Raw genomic sequence first — 19,072 nt, forward strand, 5'->3', positions numbered from 1 at the left:
TTACTTGTGTTCCAAGGATCTGTGTTCATATTATTATCTAAGGTTTAGCAGTTGAATAAAAGCTTTCCAGATCTCTGCAGGAATATGTGCAATTTGTCCATCATTTCTGGATTTCTGGTGTATTCTCAATGGTTAAAAGAGCTTTTTTTCCATTTCCCCCTCTCAGTTCTAGACGTCTTATTACATAGTGTGTCGACAGGTGTTGATGGACAAGCAATTTCCAATAATTTCTTGTGGTGCTTCTTCTGCAGCTCCCTGAATTATGAGCGACATGCTGGCAAAGCTGAGCAAGTGATCACCAGGCAGAGGCAGAGTGCTAAACATGGCTTCTGAGGCTGCTCAGAATCTCCTCCAGCCACTGTCTTCTTGGATGTCTCAAATATATGAAGCCATCCAACAAGCAGGAGACTCCATATCCTCCTCACTGCTGAATTTGAGTGGAGTGGGTCGCAAGCCAGAAGAAGAGAGGACCCAGGACTTGGAGAACAATGGAGGCGTTTATGAGGATTATTCTGAGGAATCAGACCTGGACCTTTGGGATGAGGACTATTTCTATCCTAGAGAAGACAGTTACATTGGAGGCCCTGATCTTGCTTCACAAAACCTCCCTCCTGGCTCTGACACGGGTCCACAGAGGCAAAAATGGGTTAAAAACACCAGCAGCTTGCCAGAGCAGGGTGCTGAAAGCAACAGGTCTTCGACAACCAAAGGATCCTACTGGATAAATGAAGATCTCCAGCTTCTTGATCGGCTTCCTCCCATCGCTGAGGAAGAAGGTGAGCCCTCTTTGAGGATGGGAGGTGATGAGCACAGCCTCAGCCTGGGTGGCTCCTTAAACAATGCTAATGGCCCGGCACGCTGTGCAGGTAAGCAGCTGGCACACATCCCGACTGCATTATCCAGGCCTTTCCTTTCTGCTGTTGATTTGATTTAGCTGCTAATCTGCTCATTATGTTCTGTATTGTCTCTGTTTCCCACAGCTAAAATAAAACTCCCCAAATCCCCAAGAAAAACCTAACCTTTCCAATTCTTCCCTCGTTTGTGAGACTAATCTTATTGAAAGAAGTGGAGATCTCCAGGGTGAAATGCTGTGTATTAGAAGGCAATCAGGCCCTGTTGCTGCAGCCAGGAGTGTTTTGCTTCCCCCTCCATTTAGTTTCTGGTAGAAGGACACTTCAAAGGGAATGTTTAGCCTTAAGCCTTTGCTTTGAGAACCATCTGCCTTTGCGTCATTGCTATTAAAAAAAAAAAAAAAATATATATATATATATATATATATGTATGCATGTATGTAATCTCAAACCTTGTTTCTTTGTGCCAGGAATCTCAAGATGTTACTGTGCCATGTGCTGTGAAATGCTGTACTAAAAAGCCAGCCCGTATCTCATGATTTTATGGATGAAAGGCTCCCAAATCGCTCTCCTCCCCTCCCACCGCCCCCACAGGCTTTTCAAACAAGACTGAAGAGACAGCAGGCAGGAGATTATGGGAAGGAGAACTGAGTTTGATATTTTCAGTTTTAAATAGGCCTAACTATGACTTCTGATCTTTAAATGACAGCAGGAGTGTTTTCAGGCGGTTGTGCCCAGAACTGAGTTTTCAGTGTTTTGTGCTCACTCAATGTCACCACAAGTGTGGCTGGAGGTGTCCTGGGTCACAGAGGTCTGATGGAGATGTAGGTCCTGACTACACCCAAGGAAGCTGCAGTCCTGCTGACACCATCCTTGGGTCTTGCTGGCAAAAACCTGCTCTTTACAAACATCTTAGGGATGGGGATAAGGGTGGAAACAGGATGGTGGGGGGGGGGGACTGGGTTCTACAATATGGAGTGGATGAAGAACTTGAGACTCACTGAGGATCTACAGAATTTGGCTTCAAAACTTTTTTTTTTAAGCAGGTGGTAGGTGCTCTTGAAAATGTCTACTTTATTATGACCAGGAGCTTTTCTTCACTCTTGGCTTCTAGGGAAGTCTCCCGTATTTAGCCTTTTCTGTGCAGACTGTGGAAGGATCAGCCTGTTTGTTTTCGTGTTTAACTGGAATATCAGACTGAGAGGGTATGAACCTTGACGGTGCTCTTTAATGACTGTAAAATTAGCTCTTTTCTTTATTGCTATTTCTCACTCCATTATGGCTAGGGAGTAAATAATTAAAAAGCGCTTTTGGTCTAGCCGTTCTGCCTCCCAAACTGGGACTGCTTGTTTTGTATTCCAGATGAAAGATTGCCAGTTCTCAGATTAGAGATCTCAGAGTTGTATCTCTTGGAGCCCAACCCCTACCTTCTGGTACCCCTGTGCAATGTCCTGCCCCCAGGGTTTGTCCATAGGCACCGAGCCAGTGCTGCAGGGCTGGGTTTGCTGTGTGTGCTTGGATTGTGTGACCAATGTGTGCACAGAAGTCATGGAGCAGGGCACCAGGTGTCCATTCAGGGAGTGCTGGAGCTGTGGATCCTCTTGGACAAGTGCTGTCCTAGGGCATGACCTTGTCTCCTGCAGAGCCTGCACCCTGGTGCCTCAGGAGGGGCTGTTGGAGCAATTCACACAAATCTTGGTGTCAAATGCATCATTCCTAGGGCAGCCCCCTGCCACAGCCTTGCTCACAGTGGGTGGGAGGAAAGGTGGTGAGCTCTCAGGGAAATGGGGGCCAGGAGTGAGCTGCTGTCCCTGTCAGAGCTGTTTGTCACCTGCAGGGACATCTGAGAAAGGGGTTCTCAGGAGTGGGTGATGGGCCAGATGGAGTTTCCTGGTGAAAAACTTGGACAGACAGATGTCAGAGTGACCCATCCCTGCAGCTCAAGGGAGGGTCCCTCTGGACATCTCTCCCAGATGAGAGCAGGTACTGGTCAAGTTGCTGTTTGACTCTCTCTTTCATATTTTTTGGCTTTCCTTCTCCCTAACCTTCCTGGAGCCATTGTGGACTGGAAAGTTGGTCCCACAGAGCTCCCAGCACCTACAGTGCTGCTTCCTAGAGCTCTCTGCTTCCACACCAAGCCCTTCAGGGAGCATTGCACAGCTCTTTGCACCTTAGGGGATGTCATTCCAAACAGTCTCAGGGAGACTTTAATCTTTTTATCTCTGAAATGGGCTGCACAAAGGGCCATCCAACGGTCTCAAGACTTCATAGTCACGAACGTTGGCTGTTTAAGGGTTAGAGGGCTGGGAACTGATACCTTTTTCTCTCAGAACTAAGTTGTATAAAGGGAGAGAAAGTGTTGAACTGTGATTTGAAAATGTCTTCCACAGACCCTTTGATGTGGAAGAACTTGTTTCATTCTTCTAAGTGAACTTTCACTTCCAAAACACACATGCTCTTTGTGTTTTATTTTTCAACTCTTTATTTCCTCTTTTTCCTTTAGATTCATTCTCTAACATCAAGAGTGTGAACTCCTCTGATGGTAACCTAGACATGCAGAGAGACTATAATACCCTGGCAACTTAAAATTTCAGTCATGGATTAAAATGATCAAGAGAAGATGTTCGAGGTATCTTTATTTCTGTTAGCTTTTTACCTAACCCTAAGTGACAATGTGAGTGACACATGGACTTGCTGACATTCAGCAAAGCTGTTCAGTAGCATCAAAATGAGCTTTGAACATTTTTCCTTCCATTTGGCAGTTCCTCCCCCCTCCCATTTCTGCAAAATACGTGTTTCCTGTTTATCCTTGTATTCTTTTCAGAACATTGCATCGTGACTTTATTTCACTTAATGTACCATATTTCTCTCCACAATAGAATATTTTAAAGCTAAATTGGCACAAAACAGTAGCAATGCTGAATGCTTTTTGTTGCCATGGAAATATTTCTGGGCACTTACTGAAGACCTGGTTGCCAATAGTAATGTAACAGAGAAAATAGATATGCTTCATTTAGCAGCCACTGGTGATTAAAGAGCCACAGAAACCTGTTACAAGGTCATTCCAATATATAGTTTATTTGGTTTAGGGGGAAAAGGCCCTGCAGCCCTTGGTGAGAATAATTTTGTTTTAAAAGAGATGCAAAACAAAATCCGGTAGATGTTCCCTTCTCTTAAACTGACAGCATGCTTCTGAGATGAAATAAAATAACACTGTAGTTAAAAAACATCATTACTCCTTTTCCTTTTTATCAAATATGTTTTTGATCCCATTTTTGCCTCTTTGGAAATGTTTCCTGGCTCCCAGAGTAGATTTTCTTAGGCTGTGAAGCTGCACACCTACAACTGAAAACCTATTTTAGGCTTAGGAATCTAATAAAATTGTTTGAGCAATGAAATTATTGGGTTTTTAAGTCAAATATCCATCAGACGCCATGAAGCAGGTCAATCATGGGGTGCAGGTTTTGCTGCTGCTCAGTGCTGGTCTGTAATTAAATTAGGGTAGTAAAGTTGTAGCAAGTTTTCAAATAAATGCAAGGAAATATTGGTTGGTTTTTTATTTTTACTTTGGATGCTTTAGAACCACAGTTGAATACTGAGAAGGTAGCTCAGCAGGAATCATTGCAGTGCCAGGTGTTTGGCTTAAGAAGTTAATGATGGCAAGGCAGAGTGTCCTGTGTGTGCAGACTGCTGCCACCAGCAGCAAATCGTGTAGCTGTGAATTTTATAGGAACAGATGGACTTGCTCTCTCAGCCCCTTGTCCACTGTTTAACCTCAGTGTTTGTGACAGAGAAACTGTCTCAGAGTGCAGAGCAGGGAGAGAGCAGCCTTTCCATCCCCCCATGGCTGGGATGCTGCTGCTCAGCTGACTGGGGGTGGCTGGCAAGAGTGTGACTACCAGATCCATCACTGCACACTTGGCTTGAGAATTGAAAAAAAAAAATCCAAACCAACAAACAGTGGAGCAAGGAACCACATCTGAAAGTAGTGCATTGCAAGTGGAGGGGTAGAGGTGGCCAGTCCTCCTGCTTCCCAGCATGAATCTAAAGGGGGAAAAAAGCCAGCAATAATGAAAATAAGTGAAGAACAGCAGTGACTGTGCAGTGAAAACAAGAGAGCTTCAGCCCACTTCTCCCTCAGGGCTGTTGTCCTTGCAAACAAAAAGCCAAAGTTGACCATTAAGTTCTCAGTCTCACCAGACACTGCCCTGAAAAGGCACAGCAAGGGGACAGACACAGCAGCAGAGCTGAGCCTTCTGAGTGAGAGCTGAGCTGTTTTTGCACAGTGAGTGCTGTGGTGGAAGTCTCCCAGGCTGTCTGACACTCCTCACAGCACTGGTGTGATGGATAGGTGAGCACAGCACTTCCACTGCAAGAAGCCCTTAGAGATATTTTTTCTCCCTCACAACCTCAGTGCCAGCTAAAAGTTGCATTTCAGTTGCACAGAGATAATTTTTATGGCCTCGGAATGCTAGGAAGTGTGACTCCCCTGTCTAGATGGCTGGCTAGTTTCCCTCAGCATGTGTGAGAGGGGAAGCACACCTCTGAGGCTCTGGGAATTTTTAAATCTAGAAAGCACTATTGTATTTACTTACCTTGGCCTCCAGCTTAACAGGGGTCATTGATTTTTGCCAGTAATTGCTGTAGTAAAGGAAATTATTCTTTCTGCTCTATATGAACACTCCAGACCTCAGTTAAATGACCCTTCATACAGGCAGGAAATCCTAGGCAAGAAGTGAGGTTTTCATTAGGTTCTATAAACCCATATAACAAAATATGCCCATTAGGAAAAGATGTTGATTATGGACAAATTAAATTTCTACTTGAACTTGAGACTAAAATAGATAGATGGCCAGTCTCCACATTGAGAAGTGAAGTGTTTACGAATTTTATCACCTGTCTGGGTATGGAGCCAGCCAGTGTTCTAGCCAGAATGTAACCCTATAAAAATCCATGCCTCTACTCCAAGAAGGACATTTAAAGAGCCTACACTGAATCAATACCACCACGAGGACTAAGGGAATGAAAGCAAAGGCAGACAGTGGACAAAAACACTTCAGAGAAAATACTCCTGGCTGCTCGAGTGGGACAGAGCACAAACATGACCAGGGACATGCATCTGGTCTCTGAAAAATGTGGTACAAGCCCGTGGCTTTCTGAAGTGAAGTGCAGACGTGAGTTTGCACTGAATGCTTTCTTTCTGGGAAAATTCAGAGCCACTCAAAAGTGTTTGTGCACAGACTTTTGTCCTTGAGAAGGTGGTACAATGTTCCTACTTGTATTTAAAGTAGTCCTTTGCAGCACTGTCTCTTCAAATTTTTGAATTGCAAGGGTTCTTCATGCAGGGTATCACACGTGAGTGGGGATGAGAGAACACAACAGCCCCAAAAGGAGGGTGGATTGTGGCCTGTCAGCTTTACAGCTGGAGAGGTGAAGCAAAACAGTGGCTCAAACCACAATTTCTCAAAGGTGGTACCTTTGCCAGCTCTGTCTTGGCCCTGGCAGCATTGCTGTTCATCCTCAGTCAGTGATTTTGTCAGCCCACAGTAGATCAGAGGTTTGGGTGCTCACCAAGTTCCTTGTCTGGTGGGCAGAGCTTCCTCGTGCCCATCTCCCTGGGGGCAGGGGGAAGGATGCTCTGTCCAGGAGTGCTTGGCATCTGCTCTTGTCACCTAGAAGGTTGCATAAGCTGTATAGTGAAGGATTTATTGGAGAGGATGAAATGGATTTTGCCATTCAGTGCAGTTACAGAACAAATTGTGTGTGAGCGTGTGTGTTTGTGCATGTATTTTCTGATCCACTTTTGCTAAGTGACATCCTCTTCCCACTCTCCATATGGCAGTTGCGACTCTATCTTCCTCTGGGAAGGTTGTTTAGGACTCAAGAGACTTCATTTACCAATAAACAGCATCTTGGCAGCATCTGGGAAATGCTGCCTTTCTCCTAGAAACCCTGCCTCCTCACCTTCCCTCTCCTACTACAGGCGAGGCAGGTGTGAATGATCTCATTGTGTTGTGGTGGAGGTTACGTGCAGGCAATACTAGCAGCACTCTGTGCAGAGCTGGAACATAGTATTTCTGTCTGCTGACACCAACAGTAGTACTCTTTGTCTTTTTTTTTTCTTTTTCTTTTCTTTTTTTCGTGTGTGTGTGTTTTCTTTTCTGTTGCAGTTGTTGCCAGCTTGGCTTGCAGGGGCTTGGTGGAAGCATGGATAATCCATCCCTGTTCCCTCCTAGCCCCTTTGCAATGCTTAACAGCACAAAACCCTCTAAATGTAAGCTTATATGAGATGGCATCACTCTGACAAAAACTGAACTGGTGTTGATCTTCACCCTTTGCCAGACAGGGGTGTGAGTATGACTTCCTTGTGCCCAGGTAATTTTTGGCTGTTGTGATGACCTGGTGGCAGCAGCCATCATTTTGAGTGGCCTCACAGGTTCCTCAAGTAGTTTTAGTAACTAAGGGGAAAATTAATTTTCTGCAATGAAGGCAAATAGGGACTTACAGTCATGGAAATAAAACTGTGTAGTTTTAAAGAACAGGGAATATCATTGTTGGGCTTTGGGGATGTTGCAGGTAATGAGGAAAGTGTGGTTGGGCTGTACCTCCACAGATGCTGCTTGTGGGATTTTCACGCAGTTTCCACAGATGGACTTAGGGACACTCCATCAGTACCTATTTGAATATCAACAAGAATGACTTGGGTTGAATCTTGAATCTGTTCATAGCAAAATCTGTAGAAAATCCCTTCCCGTGACTATGAAAATAGCTGATGCTCTCATAGCGTCATTGCATCACCTAAAAGTTCCCTCATGTCCAGGCAGGTGCTTCTCTGACTCAAGAACTCAATCCCCCTGTGAAATGAAGCATCCCTGGAGGGACTCATGAGGACTTGCCCCCACGAGCTGGGTGTTTGGAGGAATTCACTTCCTCACGCTGAGAGGGATTCAAACCTGTACAATCCATACAGCATAATTGCTGTGGGAGTATTTCCTAACAAATAATGAGACTGGTGGTGCTGGAGAGAAAACCCTGAATTTGGATTAATGAGAGCCCTGTGGTTTGCTGGAGCTCTGTGTCTCAAGGTCAGTTTGGGGGTTAGACTTATTGCCATAAATAATGTCGCTACAAAACCCTTGGGCCTGAGCTTTGCAATTGCCACTTATTGATGTAAAACTGCAGCTGAGATACAACATCCTTCCCCTCTCACACAGCTGAGCTGCTCCCCAGGCCTGCCCTCAGAGCAAGGCACTGTGTGGTGACTCAGCCCAGCCTCTTGCCTCAAAACAAGAGCCAGCAGCCCCTTTCCCGTTATTTTGAACCAGGTGAGTTGGCCATGTGAGTGCTAAAAGCAAAACAAAGTGAAGAGGGGAAGAGCAGGAGGACAGAGTTGACCCTTTTGGGTGACAGCTTCAGTCCCAAAGGCATGAGAGCCTTTGTACACCAAATATTCCTTGTGCTGCACCACATCCCCACCCTCTGCTGCTCCCAAAGCTGCTGATTTTCCCAGGAGTTCTGCTGTGGTGTTGCAGTAAAGGGAGGACTGTGGTGAATCAACTCTCTGGCAGCAAACAAGGTTTCAATTAGGAAAAATCAGTGGGAAAATAAATATCTGCCTCGTTGCAGTGCAGTTGTTTTCGGTATTGAATCCAAACAAATATCTTTTCGAGGGAGTTCATTTCCACACTGTTAATCAGCAAACAAAGGCCTGTGGGTGTGAAGCTGATGGTTGGGTGCTGTGAATGGTGTGTGCATACCCTGGGTCTTGTGTGGAGTGGTGAAACCACTTTAAAGAGGAGCAGAGTCAGCGACCTGAGTTTTCTGGATGTTTCTTTGGTTTCTGCTAGCTGAAAAGCAGCAAGTGCCAATCCAGAGAAACTTCCCTAAACATGCTGGAGGAAACATAGGAACTGACTCCTTTGCATTAGAGGCAGTTCATATCCAAGCCAAACAAACAAATAGAAAAATGATGGATGGGTAATCACCTGAAGTAATTCAACCCATTGTGGCACAAAAACTACCAGGCAAACTGTCATAAAATAATACTGGTGAGGTGAAAGCTTTTTTTCTGTTGGAAGGAAAGGACAATGTTTTCTACTTCACCAGCCGTTGGCACCCAGCAGTTTGTTTAGTTTCTGAGCCCATGAGCATTTCTAGGCCCACACCCCAGAGCACACTCAGCTCCACCTGTGCCCTGCAGTGTGACATGACATTTACTGACAGAAGGTGCATTTCTGCCTTTGCAGCTGCACGTTTCCTGCTCACAGCCCAACCTGAGCTGGCAGGGAGGTGCAGGCTGACTCATGGATGTAACTGCATCCACACCAGGGGTTCTCCTGGCTTAGCAGGGTCTCCTACAGTGTGTAATCTCTTTTTTTTCTTCCACTCCTGCACAAATCCTGGGCCTGTAGTAATAGAACCCAGTAGAGTAAATGAAGCCTGACTCATACTTGCTCCACGTGTGAGATGTAAAGTAGGTGATTGGGAAAATCAGGGATGATTGTGGTTCAGTCTCTTGGCTGCCGTTTCCTACAGCTATGGAAGGACCTTAGGCAGCACAGTGAGAGCCCGTTTGACGTGGAATCCCATGTTCCTATTTTTAAAGTCCAATTTTGTGAGTAGGAAAGAAACAACAGGAAAACATTCTGGTTTTCATGCTGTTTTCTGTGGGCAGTCCTCTATTTCTTTGCACAGTTGTGCACAGAATTGGGGTGTGCTGCTCTGACTGCTGTATTGTTTCACTGTAGAGGTAGAGCCAAAAAATGTCTTTTTTTTCTGATTACTCTATTTCTTTTTGCTGTTTTGTTCTCTTTTCTTAAAAAAATATTTTTGTTGTAAATACTCCCTGGTACAAAGGCTTCCAAGTTGTGATTCTCTACACTTGTATTGCACGGAAGCACCCAAATAAACTCACCTTGGGGGAGCTCCCTAGTTGGTTTGGTCATGGACGGAGGACAGAAGGAGAAGCAAAAGCAAGGCACTGTCTGTTGACACTCAGCAGGGAGGGGCAAACCTCACCTTTAGCACTGAACACCAAATATTCCCTGGCTGTTAGACTGGGCAGGTGGGGGTGAAAAAACATAGGGATGGTGCAAGGAGAAATCCAGTGGATGTTAGTCAGGGGTGTCCTGTCAGTGGGTTTACTGCTGCATTTTTTAACACATTTGGGATGGAAGGGAATGGCTCGGATTGAGTGCCCTCCTCCTTAGTCAAGCCTAAATCAGGCAGGTGCCTCAGTTTGAATTCCCAGTTCAAGGGGCTGACAGCAGGAGCAGGAAGAAGGCTCCAGACTGAAAACCACCACAGAGCTGCAGCCACCTAGGAACTGACAGGAGCAACCCCATGTGTGTTGCTGCGTGTTCCCAGTACAAAACGTTCCTCCTTTTTCTGAGAAGCTTTTAACAAGTCCCTTGTTTGCCACAGACATTTCCAGTTTTCCAAAGAAATCTTTTCTTTCTGCGCACAGTTCTGTGTTTTGCTGGGGTAGGAGCTGTTGCAGATCCCTGTTCCTCTCTGTCATCCTGATCATGAAAATTTTAAGGCCAGGCCTGTGTGGCTGTTTCTATAAAAGCAGAGAACATAGAAGTGAGTGCTCCTGGGATGCCCTGGCTGTATGCATTATGTATAAATGTACTGATATTGTCTTGGTTATGTGATCAAATAGGGTTTTTTTTTGTGTACTACTCCTGCTTCCTTCAGGGCTTGGTGATGTTCCCATTGAAACTCTCGCTGATTTCCGTGGAGCAGGATCAAAATCTCTAAGACAAAAGTGGACGCACAAAGGCAGCATTAAATGTGTAGGAAAACCAGAAATTTGGCATTTGGAATGTTTCCATTGTTCAGACAAAATGACTGTTTTTTGTTGCTGTTGTTCTTTAACACCCAGGCAGACAGGATGTGTGCAGTACCTCTATATTTCACATCTACATGATGTATTTTATCCGGGATTTTTTTTTTTTTTTTTCTTGGGTGAGCTCAGAGAAAATGGTAAGTTATTCTTTCTACTTGGTAACACTGCAGAGAGTTCTTGAATTATTTATTTCATGCATTTTAGCTTGGTGTGTTTGGATGCCTGTAAGCTAACTTTGGAACTGACTGAGTGTTTGAAATTTCTAAATAAATAGTGGTAGCTTGAAATACCTTGCCAGAAAAAAGAGGTCACCCTTCTTCTTCCCCCACTGTCTCCTCTGGGGGGAAAAAAAAAAATATTAAAAATCCCACATGCCTCGTTATGAGCAGTGGGAAGTTGATTTGTAAAACAGATGCTGCATAGAAGTAATTGAGTTGAAGTTGCTAGAAATATGTATATGCTACAAAACATCTGCAGATCTCAAGATGTATTCATTATCTTTCCAGAATTTAGATTGTAATTATGGGCCCTTTATTTAAGTTTCCATGGTGATGTAGAAAATGCTTCCCCCTTGTCCTTTGCTAATCAGGCCACTTGTGTGTTTGAATGGTGATCGTTTTCCTCTCCCCTGGGTTAAGTTACTGTTATTAATACAGAGATATTAAGTTGACAGGGAGCTGTCGGCTGCTCAGGCAGCGATTCAGCAGCAGGAGCACCAGGCTTTTGCTGCAGATTCCCCAGTGCCACCGTTTAATTAGCCTGTGTGCTTCCAAATGTTTGTGAGGAACAGCAGCCACTGTCATAACAAGTGATGCAGCCGTGCCTTGGGGATTGGGGGAAGTTGAAATCAAAGTCAAGCAGCCAATAATACATCACACCATGCCAAGCCTCTCTCCTCCATCCCTGCACCCTCCTCTCTTAGCAAAAAGAGCTCTGCTGTGTTTCATAGGGGTTTGCAGGTGGCTCAGTGCCCTGGCAGGAGCTGTCCAGGAGTCCTGCCATCCACATAGTCTTTGCAAAATGGCTTGTAATAATCAGAATTTCACATTGTGTTAAGGAGCATTTATCTAAGTTTACAGCCTCATGCCCATGGATTTTAATGTTACAGTTGTTTGAGAAGATGGTGAAAGGTGTGGTTTAATTACTAAAGATGTTATTTCACACGGGGTTTTTAGAAAGTTGTTCGAGTGAAATGGGGACTTTTGGTTAAACTGGGATAATTTTCTATTTTTATCTTAATCATCCAAAAGATATGCACATGTTAATAGAACTTTATGGCAGTTGCTGAGCAATTAGATAATTTTTGTAGAGCTTACATGAGCTGCAGGTAGAAATACAGGTATTAGGCTGAAAAGGAATGTTTATTTTTATGTGTTTTGATTATTTGACTATATCACATTTAGGTCATAGGGTTGTTACAGCTTGACATAATTTTTATCTAAGAAAAATTCAAAGAAGGTTGTTTTTAATAGCTTACATAAAAGTAATCAAATTTTACGACAGCTGGTCACCCACCATTTACAAACTAATGTTTAAACATTTTTCACTTTAATTGGAATAGGAACACAGTTTTTTGCCTCCAACTGAGAGCAGTTTTCCAGCAGGAAGAGCAGGCTTGTTGTCTGGCACACCACACCAGAGGGTCAAAGCTGCCAGTGTGGTGGCATGAAAGGAGTTGGCTTCTGCTGGGATCAGCTGGACTTGGTGCTCTGTCCTGGGAGAGGAGTGCTGCCTCCCCTGCTGCAGCAGGCAGATTCATGGAGCTGTGATAGCAGTTGCCATTAAGTTTATACTGCAGATTTTTTACTGACCTAGCAGAGTATGTTAGAGCAGCTCCCAGTTTCCTCACCTGAGGGTAATGTTAGGTTTGAGGTGGAGGAAGGTGCTTTCGCTCCTGTGAAAAATGAGCTTCACTTTCCTGGTAAAATTTAAAAAGTTTAATAAAAAGACAATAGAAGACAGAAATAAAGGGTTAAAATGGCTGGGTGCTTGGCATTCAGCCAAGAGCACACCTTTCATCTTTGGAGGTTCCCTTTAAATACCTTTCCTATTGCATCATCCTGTTGCCTATTCATAGATAATTATGCATATTCATATTTTTCTAGGAAATGTTTAGCATAGCCACTCCTTGGGCCCGCCTTTTTAGAGCACGCCTGTTTCTTGGTTGTGGTTTTATTATCACCTTCACTCTGGGCTTAGTCCATACTTTCTTCAGAGGGCAGATGCTGATAGTTGGCATATCAACAGCAGGGTCTTCATCAGGTGTTCACTGGGTGTTATCCCCACCAGACAGATAGTTCACTCATAACTACATCAGCTACCACTACTACCATGTCTAAGTTTTCGTTAATAGCAGAAATAAAAGCAAAGTTTTTTAAACATTATACATATAGCATTTGTATTAATATTCACGAAAAGCCAACTTTATAATATGTATTTATAACACTCCAAAAACAGGAGAGCCTCCCTCTCTACCCGTTTGCTCAGCTGCTGGGCTTTGCCATGGAGATTATCAAAGTGAGTCCTGGCAACCAAATCATGCCCTTGGTGCTGCAGGACCAGCAGTGGCCTGACCAGCTGGGCTGTTCACACAGCGGCTGCTGCCATTCCACAGCTCCCAACATCCTGCTGCTGTGCTCACCTGGCTCTGCTGGCAGGGACATCAGCAATATGTCCCTGTGTTTCCATCCTGACCAAGCCAGGCCAAGAATACATAGCATGTATATATAATATATAGCATGTCCTGAGCCTTCCTTGCCCCATCTGGAGGGTGCTCAGCACTGATGAGGGCACAGCCATCCCCCATCACCTTGTGCTGGCAGCAGGAGGGCAAGGGCAGCACAGGGATGTGCTCAAATGCCTTATTTTCACTTTTAGGGGTTATAATTTACACTAGTCTCTAGAGCTCGTGTGCTGCTGGCAGATGGAGCCAGCAGTGCCTGCTCGCCACGTGCCATATTTTTGTGTTTGTGGTACTGCCCTGAGCAGGTTACAGCTGAGTTGCTTTTTCTGCACAAGAGAAGTTCTCTCCCTACCTTAGCAGGGGCTGCAGGGGAATGGAAGCATGAAAAAGTTTTCAAGTCCTTTGTTTACTACTTCGTCTTTGCACATGCAAATAATTTTACAAATGGCTCTTCTGTGTGTTGTGACTTTGTGCTTTGCTCTGTTAAATATCTTCACTAAAAAACCCCAAATGGGTCAACATGAAGAGTTGAGTGGGGTCTAATAATATGAAAATGATGCTGATACAATATGGAATCACCATGCTTTCCAGGGGTTTGGAGAAGCAGGTGATTCTCATGATCATGCCCCAGTCCTCCCAAAATCCTTGGTCACTTTTCCTCCCCAGAGGGTGCAGCTGAGGGTCAGAAGTGTTCTGTGTCCTCTGGCTTCTTGGCCAGGAGTAGCAGACTGACTAAAGCCTGGGTTGTGTTTTTCTCCCACTGAAAAGATACAGGGAGGAGGATGAACGGGCAGCTTCTTCAGGCAATAACCATGACATGATTAAACAATTTGAGACCTCTGTGTCATGGTCACATAGTTTTTGATCAGAAGTATCTGAACAAAAAGTAGCTGTGGAGTGTAGACCCAAATTCAGCCACTTGCCCTCCAGCCACAAGGAGCACAGGACAGAGGTGTCTGGATGCAGAGTGTGGAAAAAGGTTAAAATTTTGGAGTCTGAGATCTGTAGCCTCAACATAGAGAGGTGCTTTTGCTGAGGACAAGAAGTCCTAGTTCTTTCATTCTCTCTTACTAAACTTGATTTCCTGATTTTACCTGCAGTTAAAATACTCAGAGTGAAGTGTCCAAGACTTGTTGAGGTCCATTAAGATCTTTCCATTAATTGCATATTATTATTGAATTCTATTTCCTTAACCCACAGGTTTTCTCATGGATTTTTATTGCAAATTTTTCCACAGTAAAGTCTGCAGGACTTGGTTGTAATTATTTTTTATCTGTGCCACGTAAGCCATCTCTTTAGCAAGCCTTTTAGCAGAAGCTGAATGTCTCCTTTTGAAACAACTTCACAAACACAAGGTGAACATTGAATGAATTATGCTGTATCATTTGCCAGCACATATGCCAAATGTCAGGCAATGACAGAAACTAAAAATTTATAGCACAAAAGGGAAGAATTTTATGATCTTCCATGGACTAATGTAATGACTCTTTTATACAAACAGAGATGAAATGCATTTAAAAAAACATAGCTATTTAGAAAATTGGCCTGAACGCATTCTAAAATCTGAAGAAGTTCATTAGAGGGAAGAGCCATAAAAGTGCCCTTTGTTTTTAGTTCAATAGAATATTTTATTTTTGAAATATAATTGCTTGAATTTCATGCACCCTCCAATTAGATCTTCTGAAGATATGTCTCTCTATCTAGCTCTACTGGTACAACATAGTGGAGAGTTGCTCTTACTTTTATTTTCAGAGGTATTCAGCTGGTGCCACCATCAAAAACATAAGGATTTGTGGATGTAAATGCTGCAAGGGTGTATCACACACTGTTCCAGCTGAGCAGATCCTCTGGGTGGGAAGGATGAAGGACCTTTTGGAAGTGCTGGGTCCAGACTGGGATTGTGGCATGTTCAGCCTTTGCCTGAGAGTTCTCTTCTCCTTGTGTACTCTTAGCAGACCTTTTACACATATTGCTGATAGTTTTCATTTCTTACATAATCAGAAATCTATAGCAAACTCAGGCACAGAGTGAAGCTGAGCATCTTGGAGAGCCCTGAATAACTCCTCTCCCACTCAGACTTGGCATATGGCAGAGTCTTCTCACATTGTGTTCTTACAGGAGAGCTTCCTTGACCCTCTGCTTCTGTTTTCACTGTCATGACAGTCTGCACTTTGGACTCGTTTAGCTTTAACTTTTCACCTGTTAGAAAATCTTTGTAGTAACCTGAATAGATCTTGGAGTGCACACAGCATGAGGGAAGTGTTTGGAGGATGCTCTGGGGAGTTGAACGGGCTCGAGTGCCAGCTCTGCCCACAGCCTCTCTGCAAATCACCCTGTTAATAAAGAGCCTATTTTAGTTCTGGAAACATGGAGCCTTCTCAGACTATTACCCAGCATGTGGTAAATTAAACAATCTTGGCCTGATTGCATAATGTCACTTGAAATTTAAGATCCTTTTTCTCTTTAACCCCTAAAATTTACAAGCCATTTTTGTTTAGATTTATTGTAATTAGATAATGACTCTGCTCCTTTGAGGCTCTTCTAGGTAGTTTTTAGCACTCTTTTGTTGGCTAATCTCAAAATAACCAGAGGCAGGAGCACTCTTGGTCTCCCTGTGGGTTTGTCTCAGTGCAAGAGGTGCAGGGATGCTGCAGAGGGGTTTGGAACTGGGGCTGGCAGCAGGGGCCAGGCAAGAGCATTGCTGCCGTGTGAGGGCAAATATGCCTCAGGTCCATCTAAAATCACATTGCTACAAGCCATAGCTCTGCTGTCTGATAGGAAAAGGGGTTTGGAAAATCACTGTTTGTAGCTAGGAGGATTTCAAGTCCAGAGGTACCAAGGTCCATACTGCAATCCCTTCTTCCTCTGGACTTTACTTAAACAGGTTCTTAACTTTCATCATGAGTATATATGCAGTTTTAAGAAGGGATCTAATTTCTTTCAAATAAGAGACATGCTTTTTTAGAAAAAAAAATTAGTTTTAAGTTTTTTTGCATGGAAGTGTAGTGATGCCTTAGAGTTCACATAGCAAACACAGCTTTGGTCAGCACAGGTAACATCACACATAAATTCTTCATCTGTGTTTTGTGCTGGTTAATGAACTGCGTGGTGTTAATTTAGCAAGATCTACCAGTTCCCACCTTTTAACACTGGCAGTGGGTTTTAGGAAGTGATGAGACCTCTCAGGACATTTCTTTGGCACAATGTGGTGATTCATGGAACTGAGAGATTGTGTGTCATTGAAAAAAGAAGAAAGGTACTGTAAATTAGCCAGAACATTTGCCTGCCAACATGAGGTGGGACTGCACAACATCTTCCAGCCCGGTTTTCAGTGTTTGATGTCCAAAGCATTCCTTGTATCTCTGGATATATATCTTCTATATCCCAGTTCCTGTTGGGATTTTCTTAGGAGGTCATACTCATCCTTTCATCTGAGAGTTTTTTCACAGCCAGTTCTCCAACCCTGAACACAGGCTTTTCTGATTTACTGGTGACTTCTGCTACCCAGCATCCCCCTTGCCTCCTTCCTGGATTGTGAGCATGTGGCCAGAAAGGGAAAGTTTGGGAGACGGGATTCTTAAGAAAAATCATTCTTTTTCATTGTACAGTACTATCTGCCCTTAATCTGAGAATTGTCTGCTATTGCTCTGCAGGGACTCTTGGCTAATTAAAGTTCAGATAATGCTGTCTCAACCTCTGTCCCTGATGCTGTGCTGTTTATTCACGTCAGGTATTCATAAGACGGTTGACATTTTCTTCCTTAAAGATCTCTCAGGTAAATTACAGGCATTTTACTGCTCTGACCTTTTCCTGTACAGGAGGAACTTTTGTTTTCAACGTTTATTTTGTGAATATAATGTGGGAACGGGTGTAATTGGAGAGGTGTAGTTGTTCTAGTCTGTAGAGTTGGTCTATTACCTGTAATGATCATCTAATACTGGTATTTATATGTGATTATCTCTTACCAAACTGCTTTAAATTAAAAAAAAAAAAAAAAAAAGCCAGACTGTTTCACTGATTGGTTTGGGTGAATCACCTTTTTCTTTACTTCCCCTGAATACTACATTTGCTTTCCTAACACATTCATTTTGTGCCTGAGTCTCAGGGAGATGGCTTGCTCTATTAATATATTTCTGGAGTTCTCCTGTTACGGGTAGACTTTTACGGCTTTAATGTAGTTTTCGAAAATTCCTCTATTATTGATCTAGATATTATCCCAGCAGGAGTCAAGCCCACAAGACAATTGTGTGAGGATAATTTCTTACTACAGAAGCATTTTATTCTGAAAGCCTGCTGTGTGGTGTGTGCTTTGATGGATGACCCACTGTTTAAATGTGTATTAGACATTGGCTTGCTAATTAAATGCCTTAAGGAGTGCCTGTATCCATTCAGTCTCAGTAAATGCGTGGAATTTCTGCTATTTTATTTCTTGCTTATGCTTTTATGTTGAGTTCTTTCTGTTTTCTGACTGTAGAGAAGAAGGGGAGTAATGGAAAAAAACCCACCAAGATTACTTTCTACCCTTACTCAAGACTTTCAGCTGAAGACAGAGGGGAGATAATGAGGGCTCTCAGTTCAGAACTAGGTCTGGCAGGTATGAGGACGAAGAGAAGAGATGGGTTTTGCATTTCAGCAGGGAGTGAGAAGAGCACTCACCTGGATTTTGAGAGATGTGAATTTGGATCCCTCTTTGCTCCTGAAGGACCATCTCCCATGAGGAAGAGGGCCATAATTACAAAGCTGTGAGATGCTCTCAGACTTCTTGGCTGAAGTACCTGAAATGCTTGAAGCATTTTACTGGGAGGGAGAGTGGAGATTGTTCATAGTTGAAGAAAGGGGATAAAGTTATTCTCCTAATTTCTGAGTTCTTAAATTGAAAGAGCAGCCAAGGAAAGGAGAAAGGACTTCTGTTCACCTGCAGGAAATGTTTCCTGAGTATAATCCTCACTCCTCTCATTGGAATTTTGTGTGTGTGTGGAGCAGAAAAGCATCAGAAACAGTATATTTGCTGCTAAGGCCAAACATTCCTTCTACTCAGAAAGATTTGGGCTTTTCATTTTAGGACAGAGGGATGTGTAGAGGATCATAAAATGGCTCAAGATGGAAGGGACTTTTGAAATTTATCAAGTTCAATCCCTTTGCCTTGATCAAGTTATTCAGAACCATATCCAACCTGGCCTTGAACATATCCAAAGCTGGGGTAACCACAGCTTCTCTGATCAGCCTGTGCCAGTGGTCTCACCACCTCAGAATAAAGAATTTCTTCCTTATATCCAATCTAAATTTACCTGTTTCAGTTTAAAACACTTCCCTTGTCCTGTCTCTACAGGCTTTGGTAAAAAGTGTCTCTCCATCTTTCTTGTAATCCCTCTTCAAGTATTGAAAAGCACCAGTAAGGTCTTCCTGGTACCTTCTGTTCTCCAGCATGAACAACCCCCAGTGTCTCAGCCTGCCTTCCTACAAAAGCTGTTTCAGCCCTCAGACAATTTTTCATGGCCTTGCTTTGGACCTGCTCTAACAGGTCCATGTCTTTCCTGCATGAGTCAGTTCTCTCAAGATCCTGGAATGCATCTCATCAGATGCCATGGATTTGTGATTGTTTGAGTCCCTCAGAGGCTCTCAAACCTGATCTTCTCCTAAGATGGGTGGGACTTCATTCCTCCAGTCCCTGTCTGGAGATTCATGGAC

General features: G+C 43.6%; 1 protein-coding gene across 1 annotated transcript in view; it reads left to right on the top strand.

Moving 5' to 3' along the window:
* Positions 1-322: 322 nt before the first annotated feature.
* The window catches only part of SYT16 (synaptotagmin 16), a gene marked incomplete at both ends in the record, with an annotated part of 37,551 nt that continues 18,801 nt past the window's right edge, over positions 323-19,072 (top strand). The window contains one exon of the mRNA XM_083864144.1: positions 323-866. Coding sequence (XP_083720270.1) covers positions 323-866 — 544 coding nt within the window. The remainder of the gene's footprint in view (positions 867-19,072) is intronic.

The sequence above is a fragment of the Zosterops lateralis genome (genome assembly GCF_965231275.1).
Source record: "Zosterops lateralis genome assembly, chromosome: 6".
Taxonomy (NCBI): domain Eukaryota; kingdom Metazoa; phylum Chordata; class Aves; order Passeriformes; family Zosteropidae; genus Zosterops; species Zosterops lateralis.